At 40.5% G+C, this 16,455-nt stretch overlaps 1 protein-coding gene across 2 annotated transcripts in view; it reads right to left on the bottom strand.

Annotated features, from left to right (window-relative positions):
• Positions 1–16,455, bottom strand: part of dock1 (dedicator of cytokinesis 1) — a 268,380-nt gene that overhangs the window by 185,865 nt on the left and 66,060 nt on the right. For both annotated transcript variants that reach the window (XM_058405904.1, XM_058405905.1), the window contains exons 17-18: positions 8,916–9,019; positions 7,332–7,515 (exon numbers count right to left, since the gene is read on the bottom strand). In XM_058405904.1, the coding sequence (XP_058261887.1) occupies positions 7,332–7,515; positions 8,916–9,019 (288 nt within the window). The remainder of the gene's footprint in view (positions 1–7,331; positions 7,516–8,915; positions 9,020–16,455) is intronic.

Below are 16,455 nucleotides of genomic sequence, written 5' to 3'. Positions count from 1 at the left end.
TTGAAAACCACTTTAGAATAAAAGCTATACATGCACCTTCCCAGGTAAAAGGTAAAAAAAAAAACTGTCTACCTCTGCAACAAGGGAAAATCTGGTATCTCCTGTACTTCCTGTTACCTTTTAAACATTTGTGCTAACAGGAAAAAAAAACACATGATGTTTAAGCATGATGTTTAACATGGCCTCACCCTCCCTATATAGAAGGCAGAAACAGAGCTAGTTCATTAACATTCATTACATATAGCTTACATCTAACTAGGATATTGAGCATTAGAGCACGTAATGCAGCAGGGTTTCCAATTCACGAGAGCTCTGCATTACAATGTACCTTATTCCCACTTTCCCTACCAACAGCATAGCGCATTCCAGCCAGGTACGTCACTTTAACACGACACTTTTCTATACTCTAGAATTCCTTTAATTGCTTTAAACTGTGTCTTTAACATAACATAACAGCACTCTGTAGTGGATGCGGTGTGGATTTAGAAATATGAGAAAGTGCAGCACCACTGACTCAACTTTTAACCTCATTATTAAAGCCTTCATATGCCAGGAGCAGCGAAAGCATGAAATTATGAAAAGCAGCGGACCCCCAGGACTGGGTTCAAGAAAGCCTGTAATAAAGGATGGTACATCTATAATTGCTAATAATTGTATCTATTGACTGCTATACAGCATAACTATAGCTCTCAAGGACATTACTTTATGGCTGGTGTAATTGCGGAACATTCCCAGGCTGCATTTTGTTTGTGCCTGCCACTGCAATGGCCAATTTATCAAATGACTGTGTCGGGTTTAGATCTGGTCCTCAGGGTCATTTGTGGAGATTTAACTAAACCTTTGAAGCGCACAACGCTGGTTAAAGCGGTCATCCACATCAAGAGAAACAAACTACAAGCGGCAACGTTGGAATAAATCTATTTCAGGCAACAAGGACACGGTTTGAGAGAAATGTGATGACTGAAAAGGGCTTTTCACACTTGAAATAGTTTTCCCCTGGGTCTCTGTAAACACCGGGTTATCTTGTTTCACACTGCTCATATTCTACTGCTCAATTAATCCTGGCCCTTCAATAATCTGATGCTTCACCCTGTACTTTCCTAAACCCTTAGCTTAACCTTTTTTACTTGTATAAGTATACTTGTATACTAGTATACTTATATACTTTTTCAGCGTCATGTATTTCTCCTTCTCTACGACACAAACTTCTATAACGATCAAGGTCTTGCCTCTTCCAGTTTCTGATTGGCAGCTGTTGCTAAGCATCAAGCCGTAACTTTCTAACACTGAAGCACATTGCGGTTTCAAACATGTACAGAGGACGATCTTGTAACCATTCAGAGAGAGAGAGAGAGAGAGAGAGAGAGAGAGAGAGAGAGAGAGAGAGAGAGAGATTCATGGTCTTTCTAGTTCTATATAATTTCAAACCAGGGTAAGTAGCCAAGTTCCTGAGTAGCACAAAGATACTGGAAAGTGTTTCTGACATGTGACTCAGACATCCATCTTGTACAGATATACATACATCTTAGCCGAGACTCCAATCCCTACAAACTCTGTCAAGCATGCAACTTGCCTCTGTGAAAAATGCAACCTTATCCATCTTTTTTTTTTTTAAGCTGTCCGCTTCTATTCTCCTCACACTTGCGTGGTACACGATTGAGAATTCTAAACTTCAGAGAAATGACTTCCTTAGAATTTAGTGTACTAGGGGATGAACTTCGAGACCTGGAGGTCTACAGAACGACAAGGTTTGTAATTTTTTTTTTTTTTTTTTTTTTTTTTTTGCTCACTTGCTCAAAAGACTTTATGACTGGATGACGAATTCTGTAAGTCATATACCCTGATACAGCACACCATCTTCCAAGACTAAAAAGTGTCCATACCAGCTCTGGGGAAAATGGCTTTACAGATGTGTAATCTTTCCCTGAAACGCTCTCCGCTTCAAGCTGGCATGTAGGCTAAAAGTTATGTGCGCTGTGAGCAATAAAAAGTGATATCTGTATGGTTTAGGACTTTTTAATGGATTCCATGGCTCCCATGTGGACCTTCGTAACCATCCGTCGTGTCACATATAGCCTTTTCTGTGATGGCAGGAGGGACTGACATTTAATACTCGCCCCAACATGAGACCAAAGGAGCGCAGAGGCGAGGTGAAGCGGCGTACAATGGCGTACTATGGTTTGAAGCCTTAAACACGTATAGGGCAGGAGGTAGGTCTGGTCCATGGGGCGCTGAATCAAATCCAGGCTCAAGGCTTCAAATATTCGCATACTGCTTTCTTCACCTAGCCACATCTCTCAAGACAGAAACACACTTTGACATTTTGTTATTAAATAAATAACCCTAACACTTCTTTTTTTCTTTTCCCCTGTTTTGCCTCTGCACACTACACAGTTTTCTACTAGCCAGTATATTATAAATATCTTATACAGTACATCTTAAACAGAATAAAGATCTTACCAAGGAAATGAGACTTCTCACACAACTTGACTTTGACGTTACTTATCGTACCTACGTTTGTTTTGAAAGGCTCACCATGAGAATCCTGTCTCCACAGTGAAGCATGGTGGTGGCAGCATCGTACCACAAGGACTGGAAAACTAATCAACATTTAGAGCAAGATGTATAAAGCTCCATGCAGGACAAATCCTAATGAAGCCCATCTCTAAAATGCAATTCCATAAAGCACTATTTGGTAAGCTTATAAATTAATTAAACAGATACAGAAAGTTGGCCTGAAGATCTTTATTTGGGAGTGAAGCCTAGGCTTTTCATTTCAGATACAGGGTCATTCTCAGTGAATAAAAATTGTACGTTGGCAAAAAGTAAAAAATAAAAAAATTTAGATAGTGTAATGTAGTTAGTTTTTACCTTAGAATGTAGTACTAAGTGCTGCAGTACATAATTATAGGCTCATGAATATTCAAATACTGAATTAATCAGTAAATATGCACAGTTACAGGTCTGCAGTTCCATTTCAATGCATCTAAACATTCAGAGATGGAGGTCTTGGATTTATTTCATTGACGTCTTCAATTAATAATTCCAAAACACAAAACATTCCAATCCTTCTAAATGTTTTAATACGGATTAAAATCTTCAAACGTGATCTTCTGACATCTCGTACCTTGTGCCTCGATCCAGCTGCTCTTACTTCCATTAAATCCTACTAATTATTTGTTTAACCATTGTGTGTGTGTGTGTGTGTGTGTGTAATTATTTAGTTGCATGTGATACAGTAATCCCCCTCTACATCGCGGTCCCGGTATATTGCTGATTTTTATTTGGAACATAACTAATTTCTTTTTGCGGATTTTCCCGGTATATCGTGGTATCCGCAAACCTTATAGTGAATTGTTTTTAATATTGTTTAAATAAGGTAATTTATTAATAAAAATATAATTATTAATTACAAACTGTAAACATTAATTAAAATCAAGTAAAATGTAAAAAATATATCAAATACTGTACAGCGTATTTACTCAAGAGACAAAGAACACGTAGCGTTGTTTGTTGTTATTCGATGTACAAGATATTTGTGATCATTTTTTAAAGAGGTGACCAGTGTTTGAGATGTTTATGATGACACTTTTTAATAAGATGATGCTTGTATATAACGATTTGTTGTTCAGTCTTTGTTCAATCTTTGCTTTCCCATATATATATATATATATATATATATATATTGACTGTAAATAATATCTATAAAATCTTATTTTTTAATTTATTAACTGTGTGTGTGAGAGAGAGAGAGATGTGCAGATGAGATGGAAGCATATAGAACAGTGTAGAGCAAACCTGCTGTATGTTTGCGTAAGGTGGAAAGAGAAAGCAAGGTGCAGCAAGAAAGTGAGGAAGAAAATTAGCAGTCTGGGAAAGCTGTCAGGTGGGGAAACGGCAGGATGGGCGCTGTCTTTCTGTCAGTCTTCATTTGGAGGCTGCATTAGCGGTGACAGAAATGACCTGATTCTTTAATAAACGGTAAATGACGGCTCTCGTTCTTCCCTCCGGCTTCCTGATATTACGTACTTAATATATTAGCATAGAGAGCAGGACTCTACACACAAAAAGCCATCACAATCACACACTCTCTCTCTCTCTCTCGCACACACACACACACCCTGCTTTCCTGCAGGATGCATTGATTTTCACCTGCACTACTGGCACAGCAAACACCAGGCCTAGTGCAGCTTAAGCAGCAGGGAGCTCCAGCCCAATATGCTAATACGTGGGTGTGTGCGTGTGTAATATTCAGAGATGTGCTCTGCTTGACGCGCTCAGCACAGCCACGACACAGCATGACCCACTGTTCGGATAAAACGATGATCAATGCGGCTCCGGGAGCCAAAACAATCTCTCTCTGTCGAGGACGCAGGCAATCCTGCATGTTTACGCGTGAGGCTGACGACGTGGCACGCTAAAAGTCATCAGCAAAGTCCTCCATGACCTCATTACCGTGGGTGGCATGCATGGCCTTTCTCTTCATTAAAGCGGTGTGTAGACCGTGGCTCTGACTCTGGGGTCGTATAACCCAGCAGGCCGCCGCAGCCGCAGATCATTAGCGTCGTGCTAATCAGCGCGGAGGTAGGAAATGTGCTGCGGAACACATTTGGAAGTCTAGCTTGCGTGTAAATGGGGAATTCTGAATGCCATCACATGGAAAACACGTTGCACGCTGCGGGATTGTAACTCTGCGAATTTCAATCTGCTGGCAGGGCACACGTGAAATAAAAACAATTTTTCCTGTAGTAGCACCATTACGACATCCATCACAGAGCAGGAAAAAAAAAAAAACATGAGCGAGAATAGAAAGAGGAGCAACAGAGGAGAAAAAAAAAAAAGACATGAAAAAAAGAGAGGAGGAGCAGGAAGGAAAGGATTGCAGCATAGCAGCACTGACTTTTACTGCATTCAGTGTGTGATCAGACTGTAATGATCTATACTTCCTCCTTCCCTCCTCACACTGTGCCTGGACTCTCCTTCACCGCCTTTATTTGCACATCCGAGTAGAAGCACTGCAGAGGTTTGGGGAATAATGCAGCCACTGCTAAGGCTGTCTGAACAAACTTCACTGCTTCAATGTTTGTATTTCCATAAGATTTGGATAATCAAATACAAGAATTTAAAAACACACACTCAAGATATTTGAGATCTCAGGATCTGCTGCTTCCAGAACACACTCTGCTTGACCTTAACGCTTTATTTTTCACTTTTACAAAACCTGTTCCAAACTTGGTTGCAGTCCAGAGACTGATCTCAGTGTTATCACTATGTTGCCAAAAGTTTTGGGACACCCCTCCAAATCATTGAATTCAGGTGTTGTTTTTCAGGGGTTGTCTTGGTCCCTTAGTTCCAGTGAAAGGAACTCTTAATGCTTCAGCTTCATACCAAGACATTTTGGACAATTTCATTCTCCCGACTTTGGGGGGACAGTTTGGGAATGACCCCTTCCTGTTCCAACATGACTGCACACCAGTGCACAAAGCAAGGTCCATAAAGACACGGATGAGTGAGTTTGGTGTGGAGGAACTTCACAGAGTCCTGACCTCAACCCCATAGAACATCTTTGGGATGAATTAGAGCGGAGACTGTGAGCCAGGCCTTCTCGTCCAACATCAGCGCCTGACCTCACAAATGCGCTTCTAGAGGAATGGTCAAAAATTCCCATGAACACACTCCTAAACCTTGTGGAAAATCTTCCCAGAAGATTTGAAACTGTTATAGCCGCAAAGGATGGGCCAAATCCACATTACATTCTTGCGCATGTAAAGGCAGACATCCCAAAACTTTTGCAATATTGTGTACTTCAAACAGGAAGCAAGCTCAGACATGTAACCTTGCTTTGACCTTGACCGGCTAAATCTAATCAGCTCATCTGTTGGCTACGATGATAATCACTACAATCACTCACTCTTAACTTTTCTACTAACCTTAACAGCAATTTTTTTGCAGATGCCTGTATTCCTAGAGCGACTTACATTTATCTCATTAATTTAGTTCAAGTGAACAGTTCAGGGTTAAGAGCCTTGCCAAAGGGCCCAGCAGTGGCAGCTTGGTGGATCTGAACTGACTGATCTGATCAGTGGTCCGACGTCTTAACCACTGAGCTAGCACTTCTCTTCCATATCGCTCTAGAGAGAATGTCTGATGGATGAATGAACAAACAAAATGAAAGAATAATGCACCACATAGTGGAGGAATAAATCATTACTCTTTCTTTTCTCCAAAACTGGAAAACAAAGCACTGACACTGGAGACTCCTTCCATATACGATAATGTCTCCAGCAAACATCCCCAAATCTGCAATTCTATGTTTATCTTTGTTAAATAACAATAAGTTTGTATTAGAATTAATATTAAGGAGGAGTTTTCATTACACTGCAAGATGTTTACTGTATATAACCGCGTACGTGACAAATAAAATCCTGACTCAGCAGAAAGGACAATGTGTTTCTGTCTGAGCTGTTATTATAAAAAATGTATCAACAGCTCCTGACCAATCAGCTTTGAGAATTCGACAGTGCTATGGTACAAGTGATTTTATAGGCGCATTAATAATTTAAAATCTTTAAAGCAATAAAAATTCACCCCCCCCACACACACATTTATTTAACACCTCCATCACAAACACTCGCATGCACTATAACTTAGGATGTGGGCATGACCAGGGTTTCAGCATCGGTCCTTTATTTAAACCTGCACTAAATATCAGGTTTAGTTGTTTTGTCTTCCTGTGCTGAAAAACTAGACTACTTGGGATTAGTGCAAAAGGCACAGTGCTTGTGTTACTGCAGCTGAGGATATACTAAGGGCAAATCTCAGCCTAATGATCTGCTGCCTACTTTGTGTGTGTGTGTGTGTGTGTTCAGCACACCTCACATGGCCTATTCTCCAGGTCCCAGGCTGCATGAAGGGATTCTCCTGTATTTAATAAGGGCAGGTTTCTTTAGCAGGGGAAATAAGGCACACACAGCGAGAGTGACAGCAGTAAAGGATCCCCCTCCCCATCCTTCTCTCATCTTTTGCATTCCTGTCCCATTCTCACTGTCTCTCTCTGTCTGCGTTTCCTCTCTACAGCCCCAGGCTGATTACTCTCACCGAAAAGAGGGAGTGATAAATAGAGGGAATGGAAAAAGGAGGGAGGAGGAGTGAGAGGGAACGTAAATAGGAAAAGACAGTCAAGATAAAGAAAACAATCCCTCACTAGGCATAATGAATGATAGACTGAGAAGGGAGAGAAATGGGAGAATGAAGAAGGATCGTTTTTTCATACAGGCATGAAGAAAAGCCCTCCAAGCCTGAGTTGATCTGTGTGTGTGTGTGTGTCTCACCGTTCTGCGTGAGCTTGGTGGAACACACCAGAGTGGCAATCTGGAAGGAGTCCTTGCTGATGGTACAGTTGCCCAGGCTCTGGGAGCTTTTGCCCGTGGGGAAGTGGCCTTTCTCCTCTAGCTCGAGTTTGGTAGCTGGCAGGCTCAGATAGAGAGAAGAGTCCTCCATCTTCTTAGCCTCAGCCTGAAAACACCAGCGCAAGCACATGAACATGAACACACACACAAAAGCAACTAGGTTCAGCAGGTCACTTCTGTACATTGCTGTACAAAAAACATGCGAGAGAGCAGCAGACATGTGTGATACAGACAAAATGTTACATTACATAACAGATCTAATCTTTCCAGCAACCTTTCACAGGTCCACAGGGCATTAGCTTATAACTAGAAGTGTGCATCAACCTGGGATCCTACAGGACGATAGAGAAAAACGTCATGGGAGAATACGGTTTGATTTTCTTGTCGTAAAAGCTTTTGAGGAAAAAATAAATACATAAATACAAAACCGTGCTCATGCAATAAATTCAATTATAATTTATTCATCCTCAGATCTGTCTGGTGAAGGTTAAACTAGGCTGCTAGGTTTCTGCTTTCGTATTTTGGGGATAGAGAGACAAATGTATTTGCTAGAAAATACTAGACACTTGTAGCAAACCAAAACAATAACCAAAAAAAAAAAAAAAAGAAGCAGTGCAGCTTGATCAGTGCTGGAATATTAAACGCAGGCTGCTGAGGAAACTACTGTTTATAGCTGCTATAATGTAAGAGGTTCTAGCTGCAATAAACATTCAATCCATCTCCCTCTAAAACTGTACAAAGCACCATGACAGTCATAAAGCATTTACAACAGAGACTCCGCCCATAAATGTTAAATAGATATCTTGGAAAAGAAATGTATTGTCGCATCAATGAAAAAAAAACAAAAGTGCTGATGTATGTGCTGTTACCATGGAAACATCACATTTAAAACAAACCCATTAATATAAACCTTCTGACCAATCAGATTCAAGTGTTCAAATGCATCCCAGTGCAATACATTAACAGAAAGGTATGTCTTGGGTGTAGGTTATGTCATTATGATGAGCTTTCCTGAACCAGGAAGTGCTCACTGACTATGGTATCTATTTTCCACTCATTCAAACAATAACTAGAGTCTTGTCTAGTCTAGTCATAACTGATGCAGGCATATAGCATAATGTTGATATTTTTAGTTTACAACTATAATAGTGAGCTGGTCCCATGAAAAAAGTCCTGAAACTGCAGACTTGGCTACAGATGAGATGAGGAAGATGAAGGGAGGAGATTTAACACTGATCGGACGAGTGAGTGTCCTCACAGGCGATTAGCATAACTCGATAGGGATATGCCCAGGTCAGGCTCAGCATAATTCTGACATTTGATATGCATAAATGCAGAAGTGGAGGCCCTAAAAAACTTTAATTGTTTAATGATTACAGGGTCAAGGGCTAAACAGCATTAGGTCAGCATGATCAGGACCAAGCAGACTCGATATGCCTCTCACGTCACCGAGTGTGTGAAATACCAGTCAGTGTGTGTGTGTGTGTGTGTGTGTGTGTGTGTTACCTTGTAGACAATAAGATCATGTTCTCCGTCCCTGAGTGTTGTGCCGTCAAATCTCATCAGCTTCACAAAAGACAAGGCAAAGATCTTCTCTGACCGGTCTTTGTCTGCATGAGAGGCAAAAAAAAAACAAAAAAAAAACAAAAGCACACACGTTGGTATTGCTCCATGTGTATACCCAGCTCTGTGTATATCCAGCACAAACAGGAATGACTATTTCACTAGAGGGTCTGTAGGGATAGTGCTAAGCTTTTAAAAGCCCAGCTGTACGAGTATAAGCTTTTCCAGCTCACTTTAGATCTTTATACTCAAAGGCTTGTAAACAGCTTTTTGTTAAAGGGATACCAAGACTGCAAAACGAACACCAAAACTGAGGCTACAGCAAATCAGAAAACACTGAAAAAGGACAAAAAAAAAAACATCAAGGACAACGCGACAGTACAGAATCCACAGAAGCTTGATGTTAATCACGGCTATTTTACTCGAAACTGACACCACAGTTATGAACTAAGCCAATATTTACACCTTTTTGTCTTTTAACACAATTGTGTTTTACACAATAAGCCTTTATTTCTTTAGGTGAAACGTAACAGTAGAAATAAACAGACAAAATTAAGAGGACAGTCAACCAGAAGCATACAAGAGTGCAAAATTGTCATTTTTAATTTATCCATAGTCTCTTTCATCAATCTGTAGCTACTTGTAGCACACTTTGTATGTTTATATATATATAAAGGTTTAATCACTAAAATGATCACGAGAATAAGTAAGCTGGCAAGTCAGTCAGACTGACAGCAGAACATCTGGACTCGACTGCTTTAATTGGCCAAGGACTGACCAAGAGAGTTCACCATAAGCATTCACTGTCGTGGTTATAAACACAACAACATTCTTCTTCCATAAGCGAAGAACAGGAGAGTCATGATGGCTTTCTATCCAGACCGTTAAAAAAACATGACACACACATCTCCAGGAAATCCTGTGGAATCCAAGCAGATGACGACTTCAAAACTCGAATTGAATCCTGTTTCAGATTTTGCTTGGATCAGACCTTCAGCCAACGGCTGTTCTGAGGCTGAGCCTTAGACTAGTCTGCAAGTAAGAGCAGCAAGAGTTAAGTTAAGTAGCCTTTATTTGTCACAAACATTACTGCACAGTGATATTTTTTCCCCTCACATATCCCATCCTTGGATGGTTGGGGTCAGAGCACAGGGTCAGCCATGATGCGGTGCTGGGGCTTGAACCCTGATCTTCCAATCAACAACCTAGAGCCTTAACTGCTTGAGCTACCACTGCCCACAAAATATGATGGAGCGGACAAATCAAGCCCCTTTTCCAGTGCCCTACTCTAAAAATCCATTTAACGTAGAGCCCTCATAACAAAGACGTATCAAACAAACTGATAACCAATTCTTACACAAAACCATAACCAAAACTTTCTCAAAGCCAGATTAAATACGATATCAACTTGACCAGAAGGCCGAGAAGTGAAGAAAGGCAGTAAGTAAACCAATAATTACAGACAGTAGGTGAGTAAGTCAGCCAGTAAGAAACCAGTTAGTAAGCCATTAAGTACAGTATACAAGGAAACCAGTAAGCATGTCAGATAGCCAGTAGGTCTGTAAGAAATCCAATAAGAGAGTAGGTCAGTGAGCAAACCATTAGGTCTGTAACTAAATCACTAAGTCAATAAGTAGGAACATCAGTCAGTATGCAAGTATGTTAGTAAATAAACCAAGCAAGCAAGTCATTAAATCAGTAATTAAGATGGTAAGTAAAACAGCTACATTTGCACTATTAGCACCTTGCCTAGCTTTCACCAGTTTTGTAGTTTCCCTTTTTCTTCACTGGGCTATTCACAGACAGTTTATATACAAATATTACATTTTATTTTTATACCGAGAATCCGTGAAGAAAACCAATAGTCCAACAGTCAGGCATAAAAATATCCATGAGCTGTGTCAGACGAATGACATTAGCTACACTCAAACACGAGGGTGTGAGTGGGTGAAGAGGACAGAATTAGCATAAACAGAAGAGCAGGGATATAGCTCAGTCTCAGTCACTAAACTTAAATACATCAGAGCTGCACAACAAGCTGAAATTTACATTCAGCAGACCACAACCCTCCCACATCCCTGCTTCATAAATCCACACAGCCAGCCAGTGCACAGAGACAAAACCAGAGCCATCAGTCAGACAGAGAGAGAGAGAGAGAGAAACAGGGGGATGAGGGACAGAGAAGAGAGGAATATTACACATACAGAAATGGCCAAGTTCCTTAGTGAGTCTTCGGCTGTAAAATTGGAGCTGGCAGCATGGCAGAAGCCAAGAAGCGGCTACACACAGAGAGTTCATGATTCAAGGATTAATTTGTGTTTTGAGGCTAGCTGGCCACATTCCTGGCTGGAGGACTGGATAACACAGGATATTTTGGCACTCTGTCCACTGCAAGGTGACGCAGAAGAGTGGCTTAATAGATGCAGCCACTGAGACATCACACACCTGAGAGGACACATGGAGGCTTCTGCTTTTCAGAGTTTTTTCATATATTCAGTGTGAACTACAAAAAAAAACAATGATCAAATGCCTTTCCTTAAAAATAACCACTCTGACTGACAGGACCTCAGGCAATACTTTTAATCCTCAATAAACTATCAGGATTATTATTTTAACATGAACAGTATTAAGGAAAAAAGTCCTTCAGATGGACTTATATATTTTGTAAAAGAAAAAAAAAGAAAAAGAAAACAGCATGCAACAAAAATAAATAAATAAAATAGATTATTATCATCATCATTATTATTAATAATAATAATAATAATAATAATAATAATAATAATAATAATAATAATAATAATAAAAAAATGAAGAAATAGTTCAATTTACTACCTGCTCCACCAAAAATACTGCACCAAAGTGTGCTGCTAGAATTTTGAAAACTGATACAAAAAGCACCAAAGTTTATTACCCCAAAGATACACCATTTATTGACCATGGACCACTTTTGATTAAACATTATTAAAGCTGTGATAGAAGTTTAGTGGTAGGCCTCTCTGCGCACCTCTCCCAACGGTGCCTTGGAGTTTCTGAGTTTAATCAGAGGTGAAATTGTCATTTGAAAAATTGCTCCAATTCGCTCAAACTGAGACAAACTGCTCCCTGGGGTGCTGCAAATGTCAGCCTTCCAAGTGACTACAGCCATCAAACCCACTGCATCATCCAGCTCACAATCCCCAGAGACCAGGCACAGCCCAGCTACACACACACACACGCACTTTTTTGAGAACCTCAACCCTGGCACAGCAGCATATGCACCACAATGATGGGTACACGACGAGGTCGCAGAGGTCACGTCACGACTCCTGTTACCATGGTTACTGGAAAGAAGAATGTGGGTTCTCCAGGGTCCATCATGTTGGTAAAGTTCAGTCATGACTCAGTGATGAAAGACAGGCAGAAAGTGACAAAGGGATGGACAGTAACAGACAAAGGAACAGAGACGCTGGCCTAGCTGAGCGCAAAGACCACCAACTATCCTGACACGTGCATTTAATAGGAAATATTATTTAATCATTTGTATTATATGGTCATAAAAGCCAGGTTATTTTCCAAATACTTAATATTTGGTTCAAAATGTCAGCAAAATTTATAAAAATTTCAATATTTAAAGAGCAGTACGGAGGTAAGAAATGGTCGTACAGATAATTGCGAGTGACATTTCTGTAGCTGGCATCATTATGCAACACTTGGCCAAAAATAAAAAATAAAAATAAATAAATAAATAAATCCACCAAGAAATGTCAAATATGAAACCGAGGAAAGGGAAAATGTTAGAGCGCTAGAGGAGAATTTGGATCCCGCCACTTTAACAGCACATTCTGTTTATTTACAGACTGTCACATGGTACCGTGTTAGCTAAAATATGGTATTCTTCTAGCTACACAGACATGGCAACTGACATCAACCTTCATAAACGTGTATCTTGTAGGTCGGGTTTTAGGGTCATGAGTTCGGGCGTATTAAGACGCGTTTACGCCGACATCTCACGCAAACCTTCACACATCACCTTTGTTTGGAATCGGGAAAAAATCGCATTACTGTCAGTAGCGTGTCAGAAAATTGTCAGTCTTCCACAGAAATCGCAAGAAAACAGCAAATAAAATGAAACTTGACTTGTAATAATATTTAACCGTCTTGTGACATGTTCTCTGTCATTTTCACGTGTTCAAAGGGTGCGGAAACGGAACGGAAAGTGTCATAACAACGTCAGTGGATATCAGTCACTTGACTCGGGTGTTATGACAACTTGACAACAAAATGATCAAAGTTCTTGAATACAACTTTATAAACGCTTCTGCAGGCTTGTCAGTTAGCGTGAAGGGCTTAACTAAGTCTTATGTAAGGAATAAGACATGATGCGATAGGAAAATAAGCCACAATGGGGAGTTGTGATGCAACCTGAAACAAAGCAGGAAGTCGATTAGTTTATAATAAGAGCATGTGCTGACGTATGATTCCTTTAATAACATAATTGAACAAAAATTACAATTTTTGGGACAAGTTAGTGGGGGCAGTGATGGCTCAAGTGGTTAAGGCTCTGGGTCATTGACCAGAAGATCTGGGTTCAAGCCCCAGCACCGCCGAGCTGCCACTGCTGGGCCCTTGAGCAAGGCCCCTAACCGACCCTGCTCCAGAGGTGCTTTATGATGGCTGACCCTGCGCTCTGACCGAAAACCTCCAAGGATGGGATATGCGAAAAAAGAATTCCACTGTGCAGTAATGTATATGTGACAAAGACAACTTGGTTCCAGTCTCTCTTTTTTAACACTCTTGCATTTACCTGACTTTCTCCATGAGGGAAAACTTGCTAAGTGAAAAAGCGCTGACAGCAGAAACACCTTTAAAGGTTAAATGAACGTCTGTTTATCTTTGAGAACAGAGATTGTGTATAGAACAGCAGGCATGCTGGCTTCCTTAACTGATTGTTTTACATACTTTGCGCTCTACCTGCCAAGCAGATGGGAAGGTATGTTTGCCAACACACACACAAATGAACACATATTTTATAAGTGTGAACATTCACAAAAGAATATCTCACTCTCAGACGCACACACACACCAGATCTCCAGTCATTTCCTGCATATTTTATAATCATGGTGTTTCTAATGCTGAAGGAAGGCTGAGAAGTAGAACATAACATGCACTATAGACACAAGAGTCACTATAGACACAACAGATGCTAGTCTCACTACATTCACAACAGACACTACATTCGCTAGACACTAGAGACATTACGGTCACTGCAGACACTAGAGACATTACGGTCACTGCAGACACTAGAGACTACAATCATTACCGGCACAACAGTCACTACAGTCATTACCGACACTACTGACAATACAAACATAACAGGCATTACAGTCACTAGACACTACTGACACTACAATCACTACAGACACTACAGTCACTAGCATCACTACAGACACTAGCATCACTACAGACACTACAGTCACTACAGACACTACAGTCACTAAAGACACTACACACACTACAGTCACTACAGACACTACAGTCACTAAAGACACTACACACACTACAATCACTAAAGACACTACAGTCACTACAGACACTAGCATCACTACAGACACTAGCATCACTACAGACACTACACACACTACAGTCACTAAAGACACTACAGTCACTAAAGACACTACAGTCACTAGCATCACTACAGACACTACACACACTACAATCACTAAAGACACTACAGTCACTACAGACACTACAGTCACTAGCATCACTACAGACACTACACACACTACAATCACTAAAGACACTACAGTCACTACAGACACTAGCATCACTACAGACACTACACACACTACAGTCACTAAAGACACTACAGTCACTACAGACACTACACACACTACAATCACTAAAGACACTACAGTCACTACAGACACTACAGTCACTAAAGACACTACACACACTACAGTCACTACAGACACTACAGTCACTACAGACACTACACACACTACAATCACTAAAGACACTACAGTCACTACAGACACTAGCATCACTACAGACACTACACACACTACAATCACTAAAGACACTAGTCACTACAGACACTAGCATCACTACAGACACTAGCATCACTACAGACACTACACACACTACAGTCACTAAAGACACTACAGTCACTAAAGACACTACAGTCACTAGCATCACTACAGACACTACACACACTACAATCACTAAAGACACTACAATCACTACAGACACTAGCATCACTACAGACACTAGCATCACTACAGACACTACACACACTACAATCACTAAAGACACTACAGTCACTACAGACACTAGCATCACTACAGACACTACACACACTACAATCACTACAGACACTAGCATCACTACAGACACTACACACACTACAGTCACTAAAGACACTACAGTCACTAAAGACACTACAGTCACTAGCATCACTACAGACACTACACACACTACAATCACTAAAGACACTACAATCACTACAGACACTAGCATCACTACAGACACTAGCATCACTACAGACACTAGCATCACTACAGACACTACAATCACTAAAGACACTAGCATCACTACAGACACTAGCATCACTACAGACACTAGCATCACTACAGACACTAGCATCACTACAGACACTAGCATCACTACAGACACTAGCATCACTACAGACACTACACACACTACAATCACTAAAGACACTACAGTCACTACAGACACTACAATCACTAAAGACACTAGTCACTAGCATCACTACAGACACTACACACACTACAATCACTACAGACACTACAGTCACTACAGACACTACAATCACTAAAGACACTAGTCACTAGCATCACTACAGACACTACACACACTACAATCACTACAGACACTAGCATCACTACAGACACTACACACACTACAATCACTACAGACACTACAGTCACTACAGACACTACAATCACTAAAGACACTAGTCACTAGCATCACTACAGACACTACACACACTACAATCACTAAAGACACTAGCATCACTACAGACACTAGCATCACTACAGACACTACACACACTACAGACACTACACACACTACAGTCACTAAAGACACTACAGTCACTACAGACACTAGTCACTAGCATCACTACAGACACTACACACACTACAATCACTACAGACACTAGCATCACTACAGACACTACACACACTACAATCACTAGACACTACAGTCACTACAGACACTAGCATCACTACAGACACTACACACACTACAATCACTAAAGACACTACAGTCACTACAGACACTACACACACTACAATCACTAAAGACACTACAGTCACTAGCATCACTACAGACACTAGCATCACTACAGACACTAAAGACACTACAGTCACTAAAGACACTACAGTCACTAAAGACACTACAGTCACTACCAACACAACAGTAACTACAGAGCATCCATGTCTTATAGTAAAGCTTTTAGACAATGCTCACTGCTTAAGCTTTG

The sequence above is a fragment of the Hemibagrus wyckioides genome, linkage group LG13 (genome assembly GCF_019097595.1).
Source record: "Hemibagrus wyckioides isolate EC202008001 linkage group LG13, SWU_Hwy_1.0, whole genome shotgun sequence".
In the NCBI taxonomy this organism is placed as follows: Eukaryota; Metazoa; Chordata; class Actinopteri; order Siluriformes; family Bagridae; genus Hemibagrus; species Hemibagrus wyckioides.
This window is presented reverse-complemented; position numbering and strand designations above follow the sequence as displayed.